The sequence below is a fragment of the Akebia trifoliata genome, chromosome 14, assembly GCF_017979445.1.
Source record: "Akebia trifoliata isolate Shusen 1 chromosome 14, ASM1797944v1, whole genome shotgun sequence".
Taxonomy (NCBI): Eukaryota; Viridiplantae; Streptophyta; class Magnoliopsida; order Ranunculales; family Lardizabalaceae; genus Akebia; species Akebia trifoliata.
The window spans coordinates 3,877,198-3,903,098 of NC_141388.1; the positions used below are offsets into that span (position 1 = coordinate 3,877,198).

Genomic DNA, 25,901 nt, shown 5'->3' on the forward strand with positions numbered 1-25,901 from the left:
CAAAACTAAAGAGAAAAAAAGATTCAGCAAGATCATTTATTACCCAGAGAGCATCCATTCAACATTCTCATACAAGATTATTAAGTTTTTAGATGTTTTTTTTTTTTTTCACTTTCAAAATACTACTTAAATTCCCACCACTTACATGGAAGTGAGATTAGTTGGGAATCCAAAGACTCACAAATACATTTCAATCACGGGAGCAAATCTTCTACAACCCAATATGAAAGTTCGAACCCCATCAAAAGTGATTTAGAATTGTGGACCTTCGAATTTTTACCATCAATTTGCAAATCATTTTTAATGGGATTAGAAGTTTCAGATTGGATTGATTTTTTGTGAAGATGATGTCTATGAAGGACCAAGCAATAAAATTTCTTTAAAATTGAAGTTAATACATCATGATCTTATGAAAATAAAAGATCTCCTATTAGGTTGTTTGAAGGTGTTAACAATTCTAGATTGGATAAGGTCCGTTTCAAACGTCCTACCTCCTTTCTTTTTATAGAGGCTTTCCGTCAATTATATTCTACCAACTATCAGAAATAAACCCTAATCCATGTTGACACCATCAAATGACAAGTGTAGCTGGTGTTGTATGTATTGTTCCAACTCCTCTCTCGTTAGCCGAATAAGTTTACTTCCATGTGTCATCTAGTAATATGGTGGTCTCCAACCGCCTCCAATCATGTCCGTCCACACCAATCATTCCACAATATTTCAACGTATCAAGGCGTAACCTTGGTGACCCTCACAACGTGAAAAATTAAAGCTCATATTCGACGGTTCAAGACCATCGAATTTGGTAAAATTTGACGGACTGTAGCGTCAAAATTTTCAATGTCAAATTTTTTCTTTCGACTAATCAAAACTGTCAAATTAATGGAGGATGGGATAAATTCAACGGCTCTAAACCATTGAATGTAGGGAACATCACAAGTTACGACAGCCCTAGGCCATGGATTTTTCGTTTCTAAAATTCATGGGCCTTGACTTGTCAATTTTTCTTATACAAATTTCCACTTTTCATGTAGTGCCTGTGTCTTCGCCACCTCATCATACCACATTGTATCTTCATCGTAGTGCCGTTCCAGTGACTCAATGCCATATGGCATTCAGTCTCCTTTGAATGGTCAACTCTCGTTACTCCACTCATAAGGCGTCATGTGGCGCTTGGTCAACATTGAATGGTCAACCTTTCTTTTTGAGCCTCTTACACAAGGATAGATGAATTTGGGGTCTGGCCTGTAAAATACTAATATGAAAACCAAAATTCAATTATAGAATAGTAATAAGTAATTTATTAATGGGACTTTATTTCTATTGACTTATTCATTTTAGTCACCACCACCACTATCATAATCAAAGTCTTATTAGAAACAACGTGAATCTTGTTGGTAGCCATGTCTTCTGTTAATTCATTCTCATTTTTCCATACTGTTTGGTGGCCTTTCGTGATAAATATGCAACCATGGACCCTGACTTCTGGAAGGTAACTTGATAGTCTAATTAATTAACTTTTTTCTTTTCTTTAATAAGGCCAACTCACCCTATTTTTAATGGTTAAGTCGGTCAATCTTTACTTACAAAAAGGTTGATCTAGACCATTCAAATGTTGAGCTCAGTGTTTTGGATGAACTTACGGTTTATCTTTTATTAATTAGACTCATAAAAGAAAAACTTATGGTTGATCTTGACTTATTTTAATCCAATTGTCCAGATTGATCTTTTTATACGGGCAGTGATTTCAATAATTAAAATCGTCTATATATGATTATAAGTGGTTGATCTCAACCTTTTTCCTATCCAAAATGACTGATCTCGACTTTTTTTTTATCCAATCGTCATGTTTAACCATTTTATACAGATGTTTGAACTCAATTATTTGAATCCTATCCAAAGTGTTGATCTTGACCATTTTCTCATTCAAAATGGTTGGATTCAACCCTACAACTTCAATTCTTTGAGATCGTCTCTTTTCTTAGGTGCTAGTATTGATGATTTAAATGAGCAAAAGTGATAGGTCAACAGAGAGAAAATTCTAAGCAATTTAAATGCTTTATTTTAGTATTTTTTTAATACACATGGTGTCATCCCATTGGTTCAGCAACTTAGCAAACAAATTTTGAAATAGCAGACCAGTGCTCCTTATTTTCCATCAAGTAAGTTTCCCTTGTCATTATGATCTGATTGGAGTGAATTTTTGCTAACATCCGAACACCTGTTTGACATATGGCGTAGATGACATAAGCAATAAGAGAGAAAATTTCTCTTGGCCATGGTGAACAAAATTTTTTGATTATATCATTTTGTGGCATTCCAAAAACATGATAAAATACCACAATGTTGTAAAGGACGAAATTCCATGAATTGCAAATATATATATATATATATATATAGGGAAATGTTCAGCACCCTAAGTTTTACCACACACTTTAACAAACATTTTTTGTCTTACATGGGTTAGAAGTTTTGGAATGAGCTGATTTTTGGTGAGGATGATCTCTATGATTAGAAGATCATCCTCCCCAAAAATCAGCCCATTCCGAAATGTTTAGCCCCATGTTTACACGTTGAAAAATCGTGGACCGTCCATTTTTTGTAAATCAATTTTGATGGGGTTAGAAGTTTTGGAATGAGCTGATTTTTGGTGAGGATGATCTCCTCACCATAGAGATCATCCTCACCAAAAATCAGCTCATTCCGAAACTTCTAACCCATGTAAGACAAAACGCGTTTGTTAAAGTGTGTGGTAAAACTAAGGGTGGCGAACGGGACCCATATATATATATATATATATACCATTCTATACAGGATCTTAACTGGAATTGAGTTCTACTTCAAATTTTTGAAACAGTTTTAGAATAATAATAATTTCAAATATTCTTGTCTAATTTCACATAATTTTTGATAATTATCCTCATATTCTTCATCTCTTGGTTTATTTTCTCTTGTATAAGAAGCATGTATACTATATAATTCTTGATAATACATTCTCAGGATTTCTAATCTTTCTTTTTTGTTAAAATTATAACGCGGCATATTAAAAGAAACAAGTTTAAACAAGATAATTTATAATCTTAAACAAACTTGCTTACAAACTTGATCACAAACTTGATTACAGACTAAGAAAGCAAAATAAAGGAAGAGGAAATATTTGCAAAGATAGGAAATAGGAAATATTTTGATAAAAGATTACCTAAAATATTTTTTCTTCTCTGACTTGAAGTTGACCAGGAGTTTGTTCGGGAAAGGTTACTAGTTTATAGGGAACTTTGGCTAGAAGTGTTGGAGTTTTCTTTTTCAGATAATTTTTTCGGATGCTTGCACAAGAAGTTCCTCCTTTCTTTTATAGAGCATGGACTTCAAATGATTTATTTGGAGTCCGAATAGTGTTGGTCTTGAATTTTGACACTTGGCTATTGTTTTGGATTGATAAGAATTGCTTTTTGAAAGTAGACGTAAAGATAGGAAATGGGACATCCACTTGGACACTTGGCTTTTGCTTTTTTGAAGAGTGGGGGCATACTTTTGACTAATATGGGATGAGATAAGGATGGGTGACTTGTCTTTTCTTCAGAGAAGATATAATATTTTAATGTTCTCTTTTATCAAAGATTCCTTCTGATCTCTAACAGCACATGGGCGGCTGCCTTTGGGCGGTTTCCCGCTAGAGATAATTATTAAGACTTGACTCTTGACTTGACTTTCTTGAAGGTTCTTGAAGGTGCCTGAGACTTAATTATTGATGATAATCTTCTGGCTGGATTGTCTTGGATTTTCTTGACTTCTTGACTGGTCTTTGAGAATTCTTCTTGACTAATTTCTTGACTCCTTGTCCGACTTTTATAATTCTGGAAAATGACATGGAGGGAGAACACCCTCACAATCATCTTCATTGAGAGGTGTGAAATCTTCGTATGGATCTTCATCTTCATCTACTTGGGATAATGCTTCCATTAAGTGCTTTCGCATTTCAGCTTTTGATGATGCTCCTGCCAACTTGGATTGTAACTGTGACTTGGATAATGGGAAATCTGAAGAGCTTGGTGCAGTTATTCTTGATTGCTGGGGATGATTATGTAACCAGGCTGTGACTCCTGCTCTGGTGGCTTTGTCAAATTGTAAATTTATCCACCACTTGACTTTGAATTTTCTTGAAAATGCTGGTATTGGATGATATTGAGATATTGAGCCTATGCAGTATTCCCAGCAGCAAATCCATGCTAGGGAAAATTGGGCAAAGAAAGTTAGCAAATTGGGAGTCTGGCTCAAATGATCTGGGGCCATGAAATTTTGGATGAAATATTGGAATCCTTCTTGTACTGGTGCTGGGAGGATGGCTGGAATGGGTCCATATTGGTTCCACCAATCTGCGAACCAATTTGGAAATTGAACTTTGATCTGATTGTTGAATAGGAAAAACCAGGAATGGTTATATTGATCATTTTGGAAGGTAAAGGTGTTGAACCAGGCTTTTTGGTAATCCCAGTAATTGTAATATTGTGGATTAAAGGGTTGAGAAAATTTTTTCATTGTGTTGGGGTTTTGTCCCCAGGTGTTGAGTGTAAGGATCTTTAGAATCTGGCACTTAGAATGGGAGATTCTATTTGAATCGTTCTTATCTGGAGTATGGGTGATAAGGGCAGAATCTGAGTCTACAAGGATAAACTCATAGAACTTTTGGGTCTTGGTATGGACAGAAGAAATGAAATGGTTTGGTTTGACAAAGATTGACTGGGCAATTGTCTTCGGACATGACTTTTCTAGTTCTGGTTCTAGTGTCATTATTGGGCTTAGATTGGGCTTGTAGATATATTGAGGCCTTAAGGAAAAGGGAGAACTGGATTCTTGTTCTTGGGTTGAAGAGGTTGCTATGGATCCTGAAAAAGGTTTTATTGGACTAGTGGTACCTAAGACTTGAAACTTGTTGGACAAGTTACTTGGTGATCCAAATTGGAGAGGATTGACTGGGGTTATCTTTGCTGGAGAGGCAGTTGCCATTGCATAAGAACTTTTGGACTTAGGTTTTAATGGGTTTTCACTCATCTTGTTTGTCTTGTAAAAATTCTCTGGTAAGAAAATCTGGTATAGAATTAGCTTCTCCTTTTATATATTCTATTTTGAAATCAAAAATAGATAATATAGCTTGCCACCTAGCAAAAATATGTTTTGAAGCAATATTTTTGACATCTTTTTCTAAAACAAACTTTGCAGATTTACAATCTATTCTTAAAATAAATTCTTGATTGAGTAAATCATCCTGAAATTTTGAAATACATAAAACAATGGATAAAATTTCTTTTTTGACAGTGGAATACTTTTGTTGTGTAGGGTTCCAAATTCCCGAGGTATATCTTACCAATTGTTCTTTTCTTTCTTCTATTCTTTGTTTTAATATTCCTCCGTATCCTATATCGCTTGCATCAGTTTCTACTATTTTTAATGATTGAGGATTTGGAATATTTAAACAGGGTATTTCTTTTAATCTTAGTTTTAATTGTTTTACTGCCTCTGTATGTTCTTTGGTCCATTCTGGAGATTTTTTCCTTAACCTTTGAAACAGAGGTTTCGCTATGAGATGTAGATTGTGATAAAAGTCTCTTATATAATTTAGACTTCCTAAAAATCTTTGTAGCTGTTTTTTATCCTTGATTTCATTAGGAAATTTATCTGCAAATTGTAGCGATCTGTCTATTGGAATTATTGTTCCGTCTTTGATATTATGTCCTAGGAATTTTATCTGTGTCTGGAACAGAACTATTTTTGGGGCTGAGATTACTAACCCATTATATTTAATGGTATTGACAAAAGTGTCTAGATGTTTCCAATGTTGGTCTATTGATTTTGAGTATATTAGGACATCATCTATATATACTATTATGAATTTTGAAAATTGATTGAAAATGTCGTTCATGATTTTTGAAATTCACTTGGAGCATTTTTTAGTCCAAATGGCATTACATTCCATTCATAATGTCCAAATGGTACTGTGAATGCCGTTTTATATCTATCTTTGTCTATTATCTTGATTTGCCAGAAACCAGATTTCATATCAAATTTTGAGAAGATATTGGCTTCATATAGTCTGTTTAATAAATCTTTTTTGTTAGGTATTGGGTATCTTATCCATCTAAGGGCTTTATTTAGAAGCTTATAATTGATCACTAATCTGGGTACTCCTCTTTCTATTTCTGAATGTTTTCTGACATAAAAGGCAGGACAACTCCATGGAGAATTACTTGGTCTGATGAGTTTCTTATTTAATAAGTCTTGTATCTCCTTTTTGCAATATTCTAAATCTTCCTTTTTCATTTGAATAGGTCTTGCTTTTGTTTTGATTTCTTTTTCGATGAAGTCTGGTTCATATGGTAAATGGACTTCATGTTGTTTCCTATGCCAAAAGGCATTAGGTATGTTAGAACATATTTGTTTTTCAAGATTTTGCTTAAATTCTTGTATTCTTGCTTTTAGTCTTGGGTCCCTTAGTTGTTCTTCAATTTTTAACGAATTTATTTCTTGTTTTAGAAACTTCAATTGTTTTTTCTTTTTATTTATTAAATTGATTGTTTTTGTTATGGTTTTGTTTTTTATTATATCTAGTTCCTTTTCTTGGGGTTCTTGTATGAATTCAAATTGTATGTCTTGGTCTAACAGTTTACATCTTATCCCTTTTGAGTCTACTGTAAAAGGTTGTATTAATGCTAAAAATGGAGTTCCTAAGATTACAAACTGGGTTAGATTTTTAACTAGGATGAAATGGGTGTTTATACAAATTCCTTGATTGGAAATATGTACATTGGTCAGCTTGTATTTTATTTTTAGGCTTGATCCGTCCGCTGTTGATATTCCTTCTGTAGTTTTTTCAAAATATTTTGTTGGTATTATACCTTCTTGTATACAGTTTAAATCTGCTCCTGAATCTACTAAGGCGACAATTGTGATTGTGAATTCTTTATTAATTACTAGCTCTATGTTGACAAACCATTTTTGGAATTGTATTTTGTTAATTATCTGTATAAAGTGTTCTTCTGGTTCTTCCTTGTCTTGTATTATTTGTTTTTGTTTTGGGTTGGTAAATTTTAACAAATCAATCTGTTCTTGTTGCCCTTTGTTTATAATATGTAACCTTTTTATTTCTTCTTTTATTTGATTTACCTCTCTCTGTAAATCTTGGATTGTTACCTCCTTTTCTGGTGTCTTTAGTTTATCAAATGTATCCTGTAGATTATATTTCTGGAACTCTTGGTGTTTTGTTTCTTCCTTTTTTATTGTTTCTCTCAACTGTAATAAATATCCTTTTTGTAATTCTGGGTCTTTTATATTATCAATATAGTCGAATAGTACTCTCTGTTCTTTAGTTAAGGTGTTTATTGATTTACATTTACAAGTTGTATTACAAAATTGTAGTGAATTTTTCTTTTCTTCTTGTTCACTGGAGCTAGAGCTTATTTCTTCAACTATTTCTTCTTGGCTACTACTAGTGTTATTGTATTCAGAGTTTATCATTAGGTTTTCTAATTGTTCTTTTAAATCTTTGTTTATTTCTAAATCATTTATTTTTTGTTTTACTTTACATTGATTCTTGTAATGTCCTGTTTTCCCACATTTGAAACATATGGGTATCTTTTTCTTTTGTTTTGTTTGTTTTGAACGTTCAAAAGGTTTTTTCTTTTGGTATTTTGAAGTTTTCTTGTAGAAAGATGGTTGCTTTGGATAAGTGGTGTTTTTACTAATGTTACCCTTACCCCTTCGGGGGCGAAAATGTTTTGAACGTTTGGAAATGTTGGAAGGTGAGGAGGTGAAAGGTGGAGGGAGCCCACATTGTTCACAGAATTGGCCTAATTCTTTTCTGGAGGAGATTCTATCTTGTTTTAATTTTTGTTGTAATCTAAGGTCATTACAAAGTTTGAGGCCTTCTTCATGTATATAGGCTATTAAAATAATATATATATATATTATTTTTCACTATTGAATTTTATTTTTAAATTTGAATGATCAGTAGCCATCCATTTTCAATATTTTGGATTAAACTCGAAAGACTTTATTTTTTGAAAAAAAAAAAATTATCCTGTGCTTTTTTAATAAAATCTAAAAGACTATGGTGTTCGATTTTCTATACGATAATCCATGTGAACCTCACGATCCTTTTTAAAATGAAAAATACTGGATTACCTTTGTTGGACATTGTATTCAAGACTAAGATGATTTGGTGGTGCATAGAGGACAATAGATTTTTTTATTTGTATCTTGAGGAAAGAAATTTATTATTATTTGTGCACTCCCACGATAATTCAGTGTTGAAGAGTGTTTAATGAAAGTAGTGTAAAACAATTCTTTTAAAATTTGAAATCTTAAAATTAAAACTCGGACAAAGGGGCTAAAGGGACAAATTTTCTCTCAATTGCTCAAGTCATCCATGCCATGTGTCAATCCGTTCTTGGGCTGTTGGCAAAATATCACTTGTCAGATCGATCATCACCGCTAGATATGCGGCAATTAAGTTGCAAGATCTCAAGTCAACTTCAAACAGTCTCCATCTCAGTCGTTCGTTGCATGCTTAGCGTCCAACTAAGTTGGAATTTTCCTTCTTGCTTTTTCCCAAAAAGACCTGAAACTCTCACGCGGTCGTAATTAGTGCCGATTTGGTAATCTCAACTACTCCACCTCATCAAAATTTAAGGCATCTGAAACAAAATTTAAAAAGTCAACCAAACGCTTGGATTCTTAAACTTCAGGGATGATGGTATATCTTACGGAGGACAGACACTTAGCGTAGTCAGCTCAAAGTCCATAAGCCAATCATTCTTCGAGATTTCCAGACAACTGCAATATAATCCAGCTAGACCTTGGGTTTAGGCCGACATAATTTAGCGTCCGCCCCGGGAGGACACTACTCTTTTCCAAGTCATAAGGTCGATACAATTTTCAAGGTCACTCCACTTTCCACGTGGCAGGCTATGATTCATTGAACTTCAATTCTCTCTGAGATTCATAATTAGAATTTTTATTGCGCGTAAATCCAAACTTTTATTCAAAAGTCAACGGCCAATGAGAAACTAAAAAAAAAGATAAAACGAAGAATTTCAACGCGCACTAAAAGTCAACTTGTATCTCTCATTATCTCTTTTAATTCTCTCCCTCACCTCCGCTTCTTGTTCTCCAACTTCGCTCATCTGTATCTGAAACAGATATTTGCAATGAAATATCGGGTTTAGCCTTCATAACGGCCAAAAATCTCTGTTTCTGTTACGTTTCTTACTTTTACGATGGGTAACGGTTTCGGTAAGCTTAGCGTTTGCTTCACTGGTGCACACCAGAATCATGATATGGATGTTAAGATATCGGATATGTTCGATGAAGGATTGGGTCACTCGTTCTGTTACGTTCGACCCGAATCGTATCGGTTCTCGTCATCTAAAGTTCATTCGGAAGAAACCACTATGTTTCGATCCATTTCTGGAGCCTCTGTAAGTGCCAACACATCTACACCTTTATCTACAGCTTTTGTTGATCTTTATTCGTATAACGGTCTTGATCGAGCTTCTTCTTTTGAGAGTTCTACTTCTTTTGCTTCGATTCCGTTACAACCTGTTCCAAGATGTTTTCCGAATTCGGGCCCATTTTCAGGGAATTTGGGAGGAATTATGGGTTCGGGACCGATTGAGAGGGGATTTTTATCTGGGCCGATTGAGCGAGGATTCATGTCGGGACCAATCGATCGTGGATTTTATTCAGGTCCTGTTGAAAAGGGCTTTGATCAATTCCAGAGGAGTTTCTCTCATGGGAGTTTTGCATTTAAAACTAAGTCCAAAAAGGGGAATTTGATTCGGCTTCTTCAGAGGGCAATTGCGAAGAAAGTCTCTCGTGGGCAGAATTCGGTTGTTGCGCCGATTAAAGGGGTTGTATCAGTTAAAGAATCGGATTGGGTTGTTGGATTGGAGAAGAATAGTGAGAATGGTAAGGTGAGTAGTAGTACTAATTTGAAGTTGGACGATGAAGATGATTCGTTCGAAAGTCAGAATCTTCAATGGGCACAAGGGAAGGCAGGGGAGGATCGAGTTCATGTCGTGGTTTCGGAAGAACATGGATGGGTTTTTGTCGGGATTTACGATGGATTTAATGGTCCTGATGCTACTGATTATCTTTTATCGAATTTGTACCCTGCTGTTCATAAAGAACTCAAGGGATTGTTATGGGAAGACAAGAACAATTCAACAGCTACCATCACCACTGTTGAAAATTCTAATACCGATAAGGAAATTTCATGCGAGTCCAATCAGTCCAGAACAAGTAATGGGGCGGTTGAGAGTTGTTCTCGTTGTGTTGAACCAGAGAATTATCTGTCTCAAAGTGGGGATTTTAATTCGAATTCAAATTCAAGGAATAGGAGTAAGAATTCACAAAACAGATGTAGAGGGGCAGCAAAGAAATGGGAGGAGAATCAGAGGAGGAGAAAGTGCGAATGGAACAGAGAACGATTGGAGCTAGATGAGAGGATCAATAGTTCATCAGGAGCAGCGGCCATTAACCATTCAAATGTCTTGAAAGCTCTTTCTCAGGCTTTGAAAAAGACGGAGGAGTCCTATTTTGATATTTCCGATACCATGGCCAAGGAGAATCCTGAGTTAGCTCTCATGGGTTCATGTGTTATGGTTATGCTGATGAAGGGTGAGGATGTTTACTTGATGAATGTGGGCGATAGTCGAGCAATCATAGCTCAGAAAGCAGTACCCGAGCTTCGGCTTGGGAAGACCTATCAAGACTTGGAACGTATCAACGAGGAAACATTGCACGATCTTGACATATTACCCAGCTTAGCTGCTCTTCAGCTTACCATGGACCATAGCACTTGTGTCGAAGAGGTAAAATTCTGATATTTTTATAAACTTGAGATGATCGACTTTCTAAAGTAGATTTCATATTAATTGCCAAATTTTCATTGATTTAGCATTACTGGCTTGTGTTTATTTCATGTTGATGTATTTCAGGAAGTTCAGAGAATCAAGAATGAACATCCAGACGATGCTTCTGCTGTCGTAAACAATCGTGTTAAAGGTTCCTTGAAGGTCACAAGAGCTTTTGGTGCTGGCTTTCTCAAACAGGTATCCCCACATTTTAGTTTTACAAAACAAAATAAAAATTGTATACATCATACACGTATTCATACGTACTTTGATAGCTGCACTCGTATTTTACATATATGAATCATTTACATGTTTGATGCTTAAAATAGGGCTGTATCCATCAATTAAACTATGTTTTCAGTTTCTAATTTTGATGTACCTTGAGTAGAGAACTCCATCTTTTATCTGATATACTAAGACTCTTTGGGTTTCTTCAGCCCAAATGGAACAATGCCCTTCTAGAGATGTTCAGAATCGATTACATAGGAACTTCACCATACATCAACTGCTTCCCATATCTATACCACCATAGATTGGGTCCTAAGGACAGATTTCTGATCTTGTCATCCGATGGGCTTTATCAATACTTCACCAATGAAGAGGCAGTTTCTGAAGTCGAGCTCTTCATTGATTTATCACCTGAAGGAGATCCAGCACAACACCTCGTCGAAGAAGTCCTGTTTCGTGCAGCAAAAAAAGCGGGTAAGACCCATATCCCCGAATCCATATTTGGATCTAGAAAGACCATATCATGAAAATTAACTTGGTTTCATGTATGTATTGCAGGTATGGACTTTCACGATTTACTTGAAATACCACAAGGAGATCGCCGACGGTACCATGATGACATTTTCGTCATCATTATTTCTCTAGAGGGAAGGATATGGAGATCATGTATGTAAATGTAGAGTTAAAGAAATCAGAAAAACTATAGTCAACCATAGAAAACTCAGGTTTTTCATATTTATTTTAATTTTAATTTTTTTTCCGTTTTAATTTTTGCCAGTCACCCAAGTATTATACCAGTTAAGTTCCTTGGTAAAGAGAGAAAAACTTGGGTTTGCCATTATTAAAATTAATAAATACAAGAGGGACCCATTGGTCCTAATCCCTTCTATATATGTTCCCTATTGAATTCTTTTGTTTTTTTTTTCATGGCTGAAGAAATGGCTTTAAGATTATCCCAACTGATTGAAGATTCTTTTGTGTACATATAATTTGTAAATTCATGTATGCATTTATGCAAAGAAAAATGTTACAACGTAGAATTAAAACTTCAACTAAAACATTACTTGTATGCATACTGATTAAGAATCCTAGAGAATGTAAATTGGTTTCTTTACAAGAGCCTAAACTTGGATTGAGGTAGTAGAGCAGATTTGTGGGAGACTTGAATTAAGAGGACCTGACCACAGATGTGGAGTCAAACGAACATCTGGCATCGTGGAGGCCGACCACCTCAATAGGTGTAGATGGTAGTGTATTGGGTCAGACATCCTGGGAAAATGGTGATACCGATCATTTGTGTGCTCATTCCTCAAGGGTCTAATCCTTGAAAGCATAGTAACTGATTTCGAATTCGGCAATTAATCAGCAAGGGGGCAATTCAGTTTAATTCGGATAAGTCCAAGAAAGTTTCGAAAATAAAATTCAAAGATAATACAGATTATATTTTTAACCTCCCTAAAAAACCCCCATCTTCTTCTTGAGGTTTGAACATCGAAGAGGATGAATCTAAGTTGAAGGGGAGTGCAGGTACATGGGTGGTGTATATATGTGGTTGTGTCTAATCAGAAAATCACCAATTAATTCGTCGATTTGCCAATTCAATTATTCAGAAAAAATTTCTGAATTATTGGAAAAGTCTGTTGAATTTTAGCATTGTATGGTAGAGACTATTTTCATTTGGTTTTTCATCATCAACATGTTCATTGAAATCTTCCACTACCATCCTTGTTTGCATCACCTTCACTAACAACTATCAGAAGGCCATGCTAAATTGTCACGGGACGGACAACTGCTACTGTGGCGTATCTATGAGCATAACCCTGCTTGAAGGCGCCATCAAAATTTATTTTAAACCACCCCAAGTGAGGTACTAGAATTGTCAGATGCGACGGATCTTTGGATGCTATCAAAATCAATAACATTTACCATTGCTTCCAACATTTTTTGGGGCACAGAGAGGAGCAAAACTTCTGGACCAGATGATAAAACAAAAAAAAAATCACTTAATGCAGTGTGTTTCCATATAATATATATGAGAAAACATCGGGTATGAATTAGTGTTGAACTCACACCCCTAATCTTATCCATCAGATTAAGCTATAACTACATGATTTACAATGGCTAGAAATGCCCATCACATGTGCGTACTACTATATGTGTATTACATATACACGTCAATAGATATGCAAAACATAGTACATGTATACATGCATGCATTGAGTTACCTTCAAGATTGGCAAAGCCAGTCTTGAATAGCAAGTCGAAGGGCATGGTTAGGAGTAAGATGCAAGTGACTCAATTCTAAATTGGTCATGGGAGAAGTTCCACGCCCATTTTTAAACCATCCACGCAATGCCTCTCCTTCATAGGTGAACCCGTCTGCCGCCACATGAGGATCGTACATGATCTCCTGCAAGGACCCCATTTTTATGTAATAGTTAGCAAATTATGTCATATTCACCTTAAAAGGAGTATTAAATATCTTCCCTAATATTATTGCTCAAGAAGGATATCTCATCTCTCACCCGATGGATTGGGCACAGGAAGAAAGATGGCACTACTCGCTCCTCGGCAAGGTGCAACCGCTCCAGTTCCCTCACAACATTTGGTTTCAGCTCCGGCCGATCCCGACTGTTTGCCTCACAGCATAGTAAGCCAAGATCTACCAACCGCCTGGCAACAAATGTAGGCCATTCTCCAGCCAATGGGTCCAAAACTGATGCCAACTTTCCACATAACACAGCTCGACGAACTTCGCTAGCTAAACCCACAGGAGGTCTCCCTGTGAGTAGCTGTAGAACGATGACCCCAAAGGAATAGATATCAGACTTGGGTGTCGAGTCTCCAGCCCTCTGCAACTCCGGGTCTGTGTATGGAAATGCACTCTTCGTCTCTGTACTCCCACGGAAACTTGGGCAGCGTGCAGTCTCCTCTAGGACAATTCGGCAAATCCCATAATCTCCGATCTTGCAGTGGAACTCTAAATCAAGAAGGATGTTTTCGGGTTTGAGATTTCCGTGGACGATCTTTTCAGGTTTGGAGTGCAAGTAGAGGAGAGCACTTAATATTTCTGCAGCAATGCGGGTTCGGATCTTCCAGGTCAGAGGATGCGTGTTGGTTTTGCGAAAGAGATGGTCCTGGATGCTTCCGTTGGGCAAGTACTCGTAAACAAGTGACCAGGATTCTAGGCATGTACCAATCAATGTCACAAGATGAGGATGCTGTAGTTTGCTGAGAACTTCTGCCTGCATGCATGAAAACAAAGGTTATTTTAGATATACGAAAGACAAATGATGGGCAGGGGTATTATTGGAAAGTGAATGCGATGGACAATGCTAACATCCCTATGAGGTCTCGGACATTACCATTCCCATACATATCTAAAACTGACAATTATTATTTTTACACAACCACCCGAATGCTGTCTATCTTTTCAAAGTTTTCTATCTTGTAAAATGGATGGCATCCGAGAGATGTAAAAATAATTGTCACTTGTAGATGTCCCCCAAACGCAACCTTATGCTATATATATATATAGAGAGAGAGAGAGAGAGAGAGAATCCACCTCTTGTTGAAACTCTAATCTGCCTTGCATGTTAAGTGGATGCAGTTTCTTTATGGCAACACTTCTGTCCTGTATCTCTCCCTTATAAACACAGCCATACGTTCCCTGTCCAATTTTGAAGCTCTCTGAAAAGTTGCACGTTGCAGTCTGCAGATCGGATGAAGAAAACTCTGTGAATTCTTCTGAGGTGTTGACAAAACTGACACCACTGAAGTTTGAAGGTCCCACTTGTCCATGACTTTTCCACTGTTCAAGCCATCGTACGGCTTCCTCTTTCTGCTGCTGGATTTTCTGCTTTTCACGCCGAAGAGTTGCTAGGGATGTATGGACGAGCCGCAGTTCTCTAGCAGCTTCATTTTGACGACGTGTCGCTTCCTGGGCACGACTGTCGAGGACAGCTATGTTTCTCATGCTCCTCTGCAGCTCTCTTGACACTTCTTCTCTTTCGTCCAAAAGCTTTTCTTGTTCCCGTTTAGTACTTCTTATTGCATCCTCGACTTCTTTTCTCAACTCGGTTTCACGTGCACGAGCAGCCTCAAAAGCTTTGACCTGGCAAGTGCAGGGAAGATCTTCTCTTAAGGAAGAGGACGACTTTGTCATAAATGGCTTTCTTTTATTTTCTTTTTCATATTTTTCATAGGCAAGCAGGTTATTGGTTAGTGAATGAACATGGATTTTAAACCCAGGTCATGGTATCAATTTCTCACGGATTTTACCAACTAAGCAAGATGTTGCCTTCCAGCTGTCACAAATGTTGTCCATATTTTTAAAATCTTACAATATTTAATGAGGATAAAAAATAAATAGTAATTTACAGAAATTAGATATCAAAAGAATTTATTTCCTCAAAAGGTGACATGTCATGAAACTTTTACATAGGATTTGGTTTTATTATTTAGTTGAATATCTATATTTCTACTTTTAATATTGTAAAGGTAAATAACTGCACATTAATCTAAGCTGTACACGTGTCCTAGCTGGCGAAATGGTACCAAGCGCGGAACAGTTTACGGGGCGCAGCCCTGCCAATAGGGCAGGTCAAAGCTAAGACCTCCCTAGCCTGGCTGGCAGAGTAGCACGGCAATAAGCCTGACCAGGCCTGCCAAGCAGGGCAAGCTAGGTCGTAATAAGCTCAATCAGATCTACCAAGCAGGGTAGGCCAGGTCATACAATAACCGTAAAACTGTTGCGTGCACACCAATCCCGGAAATCCCGGAGTGGATCTTTGCAGATAAGCATGGTTGAACCAAAGGATCCCGATTAGGTAATCGACCCCGTAGAATTAGCAGGGATACCATGATTAAAGCCTATAGAGGGGGAAACCCTAGAAAGGGCTAGGGGGGATAAATAGCCTAGTTAGCACCATAAGAAGGGATCCGGCTGGGGAGATTAGGGTCTAGCACGCTAAAGAGACTAAGAGACCGTTCCTCTACTGAACTAATTTGAGCATCAGAGTGGTTTTGGCCGGTACGACGCCACCGCGGGGAGGGAGGTGTAGGAACGACTTTGGATCAATGCAGTCGGGTCCATCGTAGCCATAGACCGGATTCCAGCCACACAAATATCTATTTTCCTTTTCAAACAAGTTTACGATAAAAGACCAATATATGAGGAAAAAATCCAGAGAACCTATCAAAAGTTACGGAAATCAAAACAAACGTACCCTATTGATGGCTTCCATGGCTTCTGATTCTAATCTTATGCGCTTCAGTAGTTCTTCAAGTGCTTCACTTTTTGATCGCTCAGCTTCTGTCGTGGCTTCTATAATTTTATTATACAAGCTTTCTTCCTCTATCTTTGAATCGTACTCTGATGACACCCTTGTTTCAGTAGAAGTATAGCCAGATACTGTAGAGGACCTGTTTGGGCTTGATGAGCTATGTGAAACACTGTACGTAAAACTGGATTGGGTGGCTGATAAAGCCACGTCCAATTGACCGGGTTCCAACTGAGCCCAGTTGCTAACTCCATCACACAGTACACCAGCAGGGTAAGAACTGGATGCAAGAAAAGCAGGGTTATATACAAGGTCACTCTGACGATTCTGAAATGATATAGACCTTACTCTTTCTGCTAGTGTATCAACAGATGGACTGAGTATAGGTGGCACAAAACTCGGACCTTCGGAAGCCTCCCTCGTCCAGACATGTTTTCCTTTGCTGACAAACCAGATTTCACAGAATAGAGGGGCATTTTTGGCAGCATAGTTTGCCTTGCTAGAACTCTTCTTCACCTTCAGGCAACTGTATTGCACCCATTAGGAATTTCTACTTGCAGAAAGAACTTGAAGTGCCAAGTACTTTAGAAATGAAAAATAAACCATGAACAAGTCAAATCAAAATTATTATTTTAGAGCGTGTAATAGTACCGAGCTCATTAAGCATGGATCTCATGTAGTGCATAAATCATACATTCCATCAATGGAAAAGTAAAATGTGTTGGATGTTTAAAGAGAAATGACGTTGTTCAACAATGAAATACAATAGTTAATTTTTCAATTTCATAAAGTGGGAAATGAATACAAACAACCTGAAGAAGGTGATAAGAAACAATGGACACTATGAAGGTAAAATCTCGGAGGCCATCGATTCCTCGAGATTTACCCCTAACCATCGATCTTCATTGTTTTTTATGCACTCAAATGATAAAAAATCAAACAGAAAATTAACCAAAGAGAAGGGAAAGAGAGAGAAGACAAGAAACAAGATTTGTTTATGGGGTTCGTCCAAAAATCAGACTACATCCCCGGGCTCTGAAGAGCCATTCCACTATTCTTCAAGCCATTAGAAGATTTACAAACCCTAGCCTCTTTCTCCTCTTTCTTTTCTAATAAGAGCCCCCTCCTCTCTTCTACTTATTCGTTCTCTTTATATAGATAGAAAGACAAACCCTTAAAGAAAAGTCAAACCAAATCAGAATTCTCTACGAAATCTATCATTATCCAGAAATAGATATTCTCTAGTCAATTGGGAGACTTTTATTTCTGGATAAGATAACAATCTTAACCAAAAATCTAATCAAGGATATATCAATGCCTCGAGATATACATTAATTATCGTGTAATCTGTCATCGATATTCGTCTTATTTGCGCCATGTGTTCAATACCAATTCTACCCTTTCCAGACACAAAATAACTTAATGGAGCGGTAATTAATTATTAGTACTGTATTACCAACAATGATTGATGACATTAACACATTGTGATATATGGTAGTAATAAAATAATAATGTCACTATCACCCATTTTAGAAAGTTTATGCACCATTTCATATGACCAATTCTTGAGACATCTGGTCCTACTGTATTGAAGTGACCGGATCAAGGCATGTCTAGTCACTCTCAATTAGAATCAGTAGAATTTGATCAAGCACTCGGAAATTTTATTAAACCAACCCAACTGTATTCATATATGGATCAAATTAAAGGGATGGCATGGCTTTCCAAACTGTAAGACTTGACTCTGCACTACAAAATCTCAACTAAGAATTTTTTTTTTTTTTTTGGTTTGAAAAAAAAAATGATACCAAATAATATCATATAATTTTTAGACACATATTTCTTTGCAAGCAGGTTAGGGTCAGCTCCCAAAGAGACGGAAAGTTTGGGAGAAGGAGCTGCACCCCTGACAAAAGGATTTGGTCACTATGTTCTCAACATTAAAATGGCCATCTATGTTTGTTGCATCATGGCATCCAAATAAAAAGACAGTTCATTGTGACAAAAAATTCAAGTAATCACACACCACTTTCCGTTGCAGTGAGGGCACATGCTTCAAACTCAACCCCAAATTACTACATTGCCATAAAAAGAACATCAAAGACCTATCCCAAAGATTTGGAGTCGGTTAATTGTCATAAAAAGAAGATGAAGGTGAATAAAAAGAAAACGGTAAAGAGATTGAATTATTGGTAAATGGAATTAATATATTTATAACTTGCATAAAATAATTTTGTCAATCACAGAAAACAACCAAAATGGATGAAATGTACAGCAGAAGATCATTAACAATCCCCCATTTGCCCCGATTTAAAGAAGGAAATCCATTTCCGTATCAACAGAATTGGATTCAGACGTCATGGACAAAATCTTACTTGTCTGGCAGTTCCCCCATAACAAGCCTTCTAATACCATATCTATTCACCAACTCTACAATGCCCTTATGAACTTGTCCATTTTCGATGGTAATGGTGCTTGCTTTCACCTGCAAAGTAATTTCTTTCCATGAGTTGCATGCTATAAACAATTGGATTATCATAGACCTTATTATTCTGATCCACCATGGGCAATAAAAGATACATGAAAAAGATGAAGATGGCCGACCAAAGAACAACAAATTTATCATAAAACAGACTAGAAGAAGGATGGAACAGGGGAAAAAAAACTTCTCTACAGGCTTAAAGCTCCTTGTAGATAGACCTTTTTGAACCGCTTCATCACTCTCTTATTATCGAGGGGTTCTTGCCCTTAGGACCAACCCTTATTTCCCTGCTTTTATTGTGTGTCCACCTAGTAACTAATTTATATCACCCGTTACATTTTGATTCGCACAAATCTATATAATAAAACATAATGGTTCTCTTCCCAATGTTTATACCCTCATAAGTAAGATTTGGGATCTAATCTCCCCACAAATCTCAAGGAAAACTCTATATTTTATTTCCTTCTCTCTTCTCTTTTCCAAGAACACCCCTGCAACATGATTCCCTTTCCTATTCTACCCTCACTTTCCAAGAATACCCCTCCAACTTTATTGTGTTTCCCCTTCTCCCCCTTTTATGATAATACCCCTCAAACTTAATTTCCTTTCCTCTTCCACCCCAAAGATGGTGCCCGTGCACGTAGTCAAGGGCAAACTCTAGTCACTTTACAAGTAATTAATTCATCTTTGAATTCATTTCCAAATATGGATCTCTCTCCATCTCCTAATGGTCCCCTTACAGTCTTTCTATTTTCAATATAACTCATAAAACTAATCAATGACGCCAAAATCTTGAGAAGGTGAAAAATGTTAAATTGGAAATCTCCGCCTAATGAGCATCTAGTCTAGAGTAAGAAGAATTGAAGAAATTATTTCCTAGCTTTATAAATTTATAAGATATTAAAAGCAAAGAGATCCTCATATAAGATAAAGAGGAAATTGCATGAAACCTATGGTGGAAATGTGGCCGCAAATTACCCAAGAGTGGTTTGTTCATTTCAAAATTTTTGAATTTGAACAAGTGACAAAGCAGTGTATATATATATATATATATATATATATATATATAGAGAGAGAGAGAGAGAGAGAAGGACACCTTGGCTCTACAACAAATGCTCAAATAATTGAACAGAAGTTTCCTCATCTGTTCCTTCTCCTCTCTGCGGTAAGCAGACACCATTTCCTCATTTGCTTGACTCGCGGGAAGTTTTCCCACTGCACAAAATGAATATTCACTAAAAGTATTCAATTAAGAGAAGAAGCACTCAATTAAGAGAATGGTTAAGAAATAGATGACAATAAAAATTATAATGAAATAAGAAGCTATAATATAGGAAGTAATGAGCTAAATGAATCCGAGTTTGATGCAAGCAAGTAATACAACTATATGAAGCATGCTTTAAACAACGCATCACTTGAAATACAAGTTTGCTGTTTCGTTTAATATAAAAGCTTGATGACAACCTCTACATGGGTCACTTTCGGGGCCCAACAACCCTGCTATCAGATCATTGATGGGTCTATACACAAACTATCAGCTTGATCCTTAGTAATTATTCTTAATGATTGATTCCTCGTTCCTCGCCAAAATATTTTAATCATATCTGGTATTCAAAATCTAACATTAACCTTTTTTTGTGTACAGGTCCACAAAGAGAATCTGAATATTTATGAGGTTGGTGTGCCCAAATTGTGTGGGAGAACATTAAACTTGTTGTGTTAATGGGAACAGCGAATTGTCATTTTTTGAGATGTTCTGCAGGCTTTTTTGCATAGTTAGATTTATGGGAGCCAACTGCATCAAACTCATTCTCTGAACTAAATAGATAAATCATAATAGAAATATGGAGAAGTGAAAATCATAAGAGTTCTGAAGAAACTTCTAATTTGTAAAAGATGGAATTGTACAAAATCAGAGCAACTAAAAAAACGTAATAAAATCAATAAGGAGCTGTAAGAAAACATACATAAAACTCAATTTAGAGCCAATTCAAAACAGCCATCTCAATAAGGAAAAATAATAGGAGCTATCATACAGGATTTTTTTATATAAAAAAAAGCCCAATTCTTTTTTGCCAAGTGGGGGGAAAATAATGAAAAAGAAGATAAATTTCGACAATTGAATAGAGCATTAATGGAGAGGGAAATTATAATAAATAAAAAATAAAAAATAAAAAGCAAAAATGGAATAATTAGGAAGTATACTAAGAGAGACCCATTATAGAAATCGTGTGCGTAAAAAAAAAAAAAAAAAAAAAACATGACAAAGATTAGGCAGAAAACCCATTTCAGACTTACAAGAATAGCAAAATAAAATTCATTTTTCTAATAAAAAAAACAAAGAAGAAATAAAACTTACAGAGAGTGGGAATGGTGGGAGAAGGTTGGTGAACATGAACAAGAACAAGACCGATTTCTTGGTTTCCGAATTTCCGAAAAGTCCAATTAAGCAGATCAACTGCCCTCTCTATCGACTTTCCCACCGCAACGTACACTTTCTCACCACCACCATCTTCTTCTATAATTTCCGGTAGTGGAGAGCCATCCGAACGCTTTTCCTTTTCCCCGTCAAAACCAAGAGTGAAATTCATCGGAGATAGTAATCTGGCAAAACGATTTCCGACTGCGTGATGAGGTGGGGAGGGGCTCAGTAGTTCCATATCCGCCGGAAATCCGACGGATACGGGAGAATATTTAACAAAGTAACCGGATACCGGCGGCGGATTCTCTTTGCCCTTCCTTGTGTTTCATTATTAAAATAAATAATGGAAGGAAGTGAAACGTTAGAATATCTCAGTAAAACTAAAGGATGGACTAAGGTAGTAAGGTTAGGCTGTGTCGCGTTATGTTGACTTCAACACCGACTATACTTGGACGCGAAAGCAGTACATTCTACGGACCCCTTTTTTTTTTTTTTTTGTGGGGTTGGAAAAACACCTCCAACAAACACTTTGACAAAAATTGGATAAATCTGTCCGCATGAAAAGGAATCTCCCATCTTGTCCGTTGATTAGTGGGCCCAACTCAACTTAGTACATCTTATGGGGCCTTTATGGGGTACCAAAGCCGGGGATTTGGAGCATACCCATGTGAAGCTTGAGTTGTGACTTGAAGTCCAAGTCCAAACATCATCTCCAACTAAGAAACTCAGGTGCTGATTTATTTACCTTTTAACTTTTCCGCCCGTCGTGATTAAGGTACACACTACACACAACCTCCTCTGATTGTGCTTGGGATTCACACCCAAAACAAATCTTGAGGACTATCCAAGAGTAAGGACCTTGCCAAAATGAAAGATAGGGCGTCCAAAATGCATCTCAATCTTTGAAATTTAGGTGATAAAAATGATTCATTTCATTTCAAGATGAGGAGACCACTGATCTGATCGAGTTAATGAAAGTCTTGCTCAAGTAACAGTTTTTGACATATCCAACTCATGTATTTCAACTTATCTCGGCAAAGGATTCCAAAAATAAAATGGTGCCATAACTCATTTTTTAAAAGGACAAAATGTAAAAGTTCTAGTAATATTAATACAAATTAAAGAATTGCATTTCTTCCAGCAAGCATCACCTCCTCACCCGTTCAAGGTCATTAACCAAAAAGATACCAAAAATAAAAAAGATTACAGAATGAAAGAAATGTAGATAATGAATGAATGCAATCTGCATTTTCTTTCCTAGATATAACTTTAGTACTCTTCAATCTTCAACCACCTCTCTAGTGCATGATCAGAAGCATTTTCTGTGAACGATTGATGGCCCAGACTCATCATACTCCGCCTTAGCGATCCACATCTGCACTCAAATTCATAATAATAATAGTAACCATCATCATCACTATCAGATATTCTCCACGCAAATCTTATGGATCACACACCAAAAACAAAAAACACCAACATACCTGCTGGAAAGTGCTGAGGGAAGCCAAGATGGAGCCACCAATCCAAACACTGTACTTCCTTTCAGGTGGAGCAACCACCTTAATTTTCATGCTACTAGGTGCTAGTGCCGTGATCTCCTTACTCATCCTATCAGCAATGCCAGGAAACATGGTGGACCCACCACTGAGGACAATGTTTCCATACAGATCTTTCCTGATATCAACATCACATTTCATGATGGAGTTGTATGTAGTCTCATGAATGCCTGCAGCTTCCATTCCAACCATGGAAGGCTGGAAAAGGACCTCTGGGCATCGGAAACGCTCAGCCCCGATAGTGATCACTTGACCATCAGGCAACTCGTAGCTCTTCTCGACGGAAGAGCTGGTTTTGGCAGTCTCTAGCTCTTGCTCATAGTCAAGAGCAATATAGGCCAGCTTCTCCTTCATATCCCTAACAATTTCACGCTCAGCTGTGGTGGTGAAAGTGTACCCACGCTCAGTAAGGATTTTCATCAGAGCATCAGTAAGGTCACGGCCTGCCAGGTCAAGACGTAGGATCGCATGTGGGAGAGCATAACCTTCATAGATGGGGACCGTATGGCTGACACCATCCCCCGAGTCCAATACAATGCCTACACAAGCACGTACGAGTATATGCATCTTGATCAATTAAAAGAAATAATTTCAGAATCCACGTGCACACAATCATCATTATCAGTATAAGAAAGCACTTGTGTATCCCCCAGGAATACCATTGGAGAGATTAAATGGCCAATTCATACCTGATTGTTAGCTTTTAAAACAATGACCCATAACGATTTGAGTTCCTTACCAGTTGTACGTCCACTGGCATAGAGTGAAAGAACAGCCTGGATAGCAACGTACATAGCAGGGGCATTGAAGGTCTCAAACATGATTTGGGTCATCTTCTCACGATTAGCCTTGGGGTTAAGAGGTGCTTCAGTAAGGAGAACTGGGTGTTCTTCTGGGGCCACACGTAACTCATTGAAGAAAGTGTGATGCCAAATCTTCTCCATGTCATCCCAATTGCTCACAATACCATGCTCGATTGGGTATTTCAGAGTTAAAATACCACGCTTGGACTGAGCCTCATCCCCGACATAAGCATCTTTTTGGCCCATGCCAACCATCACACCTGTGTGACGTGGGCGGCCAACAATGCTAGGAAACACGGCCCTTGGAGCATCATCTCCAGCAAATCCAGCCTAAAAGTTGTGTTGTCATCAGAAGAACCAAAATTAAGTTTCTTGAATTAATTAGGGAAAACTAACAACAATGTTATTGGCTGCACTTTTTTTCATAAACAAGTCATGACTAGCTGATCATAATTATCAGTATCCCACTATTAAACAATCAAAGATGAAGAATCCAGATTAGTTACCTTAACCATTCCTGTCCCATTGTCACATACAAGAGGCTGAATATCCTCGCCTTCTGCCATTCTTTAAGGTCTGCTGGAGAAAGCTACCAATGTCAGATAGGAACAATAAGATGGGAAAAAGAAGAAATGCAACTCCCATGTATCCAATTTTCATATTCAATTAGCCATCAATGATCATATGATGCATCTCATTGATTCAGTCTAAAGTGGAAATTCGTATAACATGTCTCCATGATGTGTACACTTCATATAAAAGGTTTAAAAAAAGGCATTCACTTCCCCTCAAGACGTTTTGTAAGAGCCTCACCCTAAGACAAGCCTCAAAGCGTATGCTTCCAATGCCTTTAAAAACATTGATCCTAAGAATTGTTAAACCATGAAAACACAGAACAAGATAGCCAAAAATGCAGCAGTTCAGCCAACATCCTCTGTGCAATATACTGAAATTCTTGCAAAAATCAAAAGAAATCAACGAGAAGATGAAGAAACATAAATCAAGCAAGAAGGAATCAATTCCTACAAGGTACATTGATCCACATGAGTTAGATCTCAAATGAGATAGAGACTTGATATAAAAATTGCTCAAAACCTTTAGAATTCATTAAAAGTGACGCAAGAAAAGCAAATCTATAATGACACAAGCAAAAAAAATTTAAGCAGGACAGATAACAGGAAAGAATAAAATTATCTGAGAGAGATGATTTCAGAAAAAAAAAATTAATTGTTTATAAATCCTTCAAGAAACAATCAAATTCAAAACAAACAGATCCAAAATTTACAACGTAAACTAGATTATCCAATAAATACTTCAGGAAACAGAAAGTTAAGATAAAAAAAAAAAAAAAAAAACTGATTCACAACTCCAAAACCCCAATTTTCGACAAGTAAATGTGCTTCAACATAAATGATCAATCCAACAATGACTCCAAATGAATGAAAAATCACAATGTGAAAAATTCCAATCCAAACTCAAACAGATATATACCCCTATCAATCCAACAACCTTAAAAACTAAAATCCAGATCAATATTAATAATCCAATCCAACTACATTTGCTTGAATCCATCTATCTAACAAGATTTGATTTTGGAATTATCGGACAAGAGATAATCGGATATAAGTCAACAAGGTAAATTACAGATCGATTTGAATGTCATTCCACGGGTTGATTGGGAGAAGAATTCACCTATGAAACCCTAGATTTCGCGTTCTTGAGAATCACAAAACGATCTTCTTCGATTTCTGTGTGAGACCTCTCCCTTTAGGTTGAAACGGAAATAAACGCCCAAATGAAACTCAACCTCGAATGAAATGCGCCTTAAATTAGCTCCAAATTCACTCTGTCGAACCCCGATTCATCCGCTCTTGTAATGTGGAGATCTACGGTCCTACAGACGCGTCAGGTTAATCTGGAACTTCTGTGGATACAACTGTTTCCTTTCCATAAGGGGGTCATATTAGACGTGAGGACCAATTTACCCTTTTAACAGCTGGACATTCTTGGGGTAAAATGGATATAAATGACCATGAAAAATCTGAGACAGGGTTTTCTAACATGAGTGCTGATTTTGTAATTTAAAGTAACTCAAAAACTCACTGACGTAGAAGGTGTAAGAACCGTGGATTTTTCCCTTGTGATACACAACTGCAGATTTGGGGATGTGCAATTGTGTATTCCAAAAGAGAAAATCTCGATTCTTGCAAGGTACACAATA

At 36.9% G+C, this 25,901-nt stretch overlaps 3 protein-coding genes across 6 annotated transcripts; 1 reads left to right on the forward strand and 2 right to left on the reverse strand.

Annotated features, from left to right (window-relative positions):
- The first annotated feature begins 9,129 nt into the window (after positions 1-9,129).
- LOC147385602 (putative protein phosphatase 2C 23) lies at positions 9,130-12,112 on the forward strand. Its single transcript, XM_086423056.1, has 4 exons — positions 9,130-10,865; positions 10,992-11,105; positions 11,345-11,609; positions 11,694-12,112. Exons 1-4 carry the CDS (start codon positions 9,270-9,272, stop codon positions 11,807-11,809), a joined length of 2,091 nt encoding a protein of 696 aa, XP_086279182.1. The 5' UTR covers positions 9,130-9,269; the 3' UTR covers positions 11,810-12,112.
- A 1,006-nt stretch (positions 12,113-13,118) lies between these two features.
- Positions 13,119-21,723, reverse strand: LOC147385603 (U-box domain-containing protein 33-like). Of its 3 annotated transcripts, XM_086423054.1 has the most exons (8): positions 21,259-21,723; positions 19,996-20,114; positions 18,793-18,902; positions 16,761-16,943; positions 16,364-16,661; positions 14,701-15,249; positions 13,661-14,380; positions 13,119-13,545 (listed from the first exon to the last, which is right to left on the reverse strand). In XM_086423054.1, exons 1-8 carry the CDS (start codon positions 21,557-21,559, stop codon positions 13,363-13,365), a joined length of 2,463 nt encoding a protein of 820 aa, XP_086279180.1. In that variant the 5' UTR covers positions 21,560-21,723; the 3' UTR covers positions 13,119-13,362. The 3 variants fall into 3 exon arrangements, with proteins under 3 accessions (XP_086279180.1, XP_086279179.1, XP_086279181.1); XM_086423053.1 differs by having other exon boundaries at positions 16,364-16,943; XM_086423055.1 differs by having other exon boundaries at positions 16,364-16,943; positions 19,996-20,134; positions 21,259-21,387.
- Positions 21,724-22,363: 640 nt separating this feature from the next.
- On the reverse strand, positions 22,364-25,682 carry LOC147385604 (actin-like). Of its 2 annotated transcripts, none has more exons than XM_086423058.1 (5): positions 25,373-25,682; positions 24,187-24,259; positions 23,617-24,010; positions 22,803-23,416; positions 22,364-22,696 (listed from the first exon to the last, which is right to left on the reverse strand). In XM_086423058.1, exons 2-5 carry the CDS (start codon positions 24,244-24,246, stop codon positions 22,631-22,633), a joined length of 1,134 nt encoding a protein of 377 aa, XP_086279184.1. In that variant the 5' UTR covers positions 24,247-24,259; positions 25,373-25,682; the 3' UTR covers positions 22,364-22,630. The 2 variants fall into 2 exon arrangements, with proteins under 2 accessions (XP_086279184.1, XP_086279183.1); XM_086423057.1 differs by having other exon boundaries at positions 24,187-24,256; positions 25,373-25,680.
- Positions 25,683-25,901: the final 219 nt, after the last annotated feature.

Excerpts from the sequence above, each read along its gene's own strand:
- LOC147385603 (XM_086423053.1), bottom strand. The coding sequence starts at position 21,559 with ATGGAACTACTGAGCCCCTCCCCACCTCATCACGCAGTCGGAAATCGT. Across the intron at positions 14,381-14,700 it reads GATTAGAGTTTCAACAAGAG|GCAGAAGTTCTCAGCAAACT; the intron begins GTGGATTCTCTC and ends TCATGCATGCAG. Across the intron at positions 13,546-13,660 it reads TCCTGTGCCCAATCCATCGG|GAGATCATGTACGATCCTCA; the intron begins GTGAGAGATGAG and ends GGGTCCTTGCAG.
- LOC147385604 (XM_086423058.1), bottom strand. The coding sequence starts at position 24,246 with ATGGCAGAAGGCGAGGATATTCAGCCTCTTGTATGTGACAATGGGACA. Across the intron at positions 24,011-24,186 it reads ATGGGACAGGAATGGTTAAG|GCTGGATTTGCTGGAGATGA; the intron begins GTAACTAATCTG and ends CACAACTTTTAG. Across the intron at positions 23,417-23,616 it reads TGCCAGTGGACGTACAACTG|GCATTGTATTGGACTCGGGG; the intron begins GTAAGGAACTCA and ends GTGCTTGTGTAG.
- LOC147385602 (XM_086423056.1), top strand. The coding sequence starts at position 9,270 with ATGGGTAACGGTTTCGGTAAGCTTAGCGTTTGCTTCACTGGTGCACAC. Across the intron at positions 11,106-11,344 it reads GTGCTGGCTTTCTCAAACAG|CCCAAATGGAACAATGCCCT; the intron begins GTATCCCCACAT and ends GGGTTTCTTCAG. Across the intron at positions 11,610-11,693 it reads TCGTGCAGCAAAAAAAGCGG|GTATGGACTTTCACGATTTA; the intron begins GTAAGACCCATA and ends TATGTATTGCAG.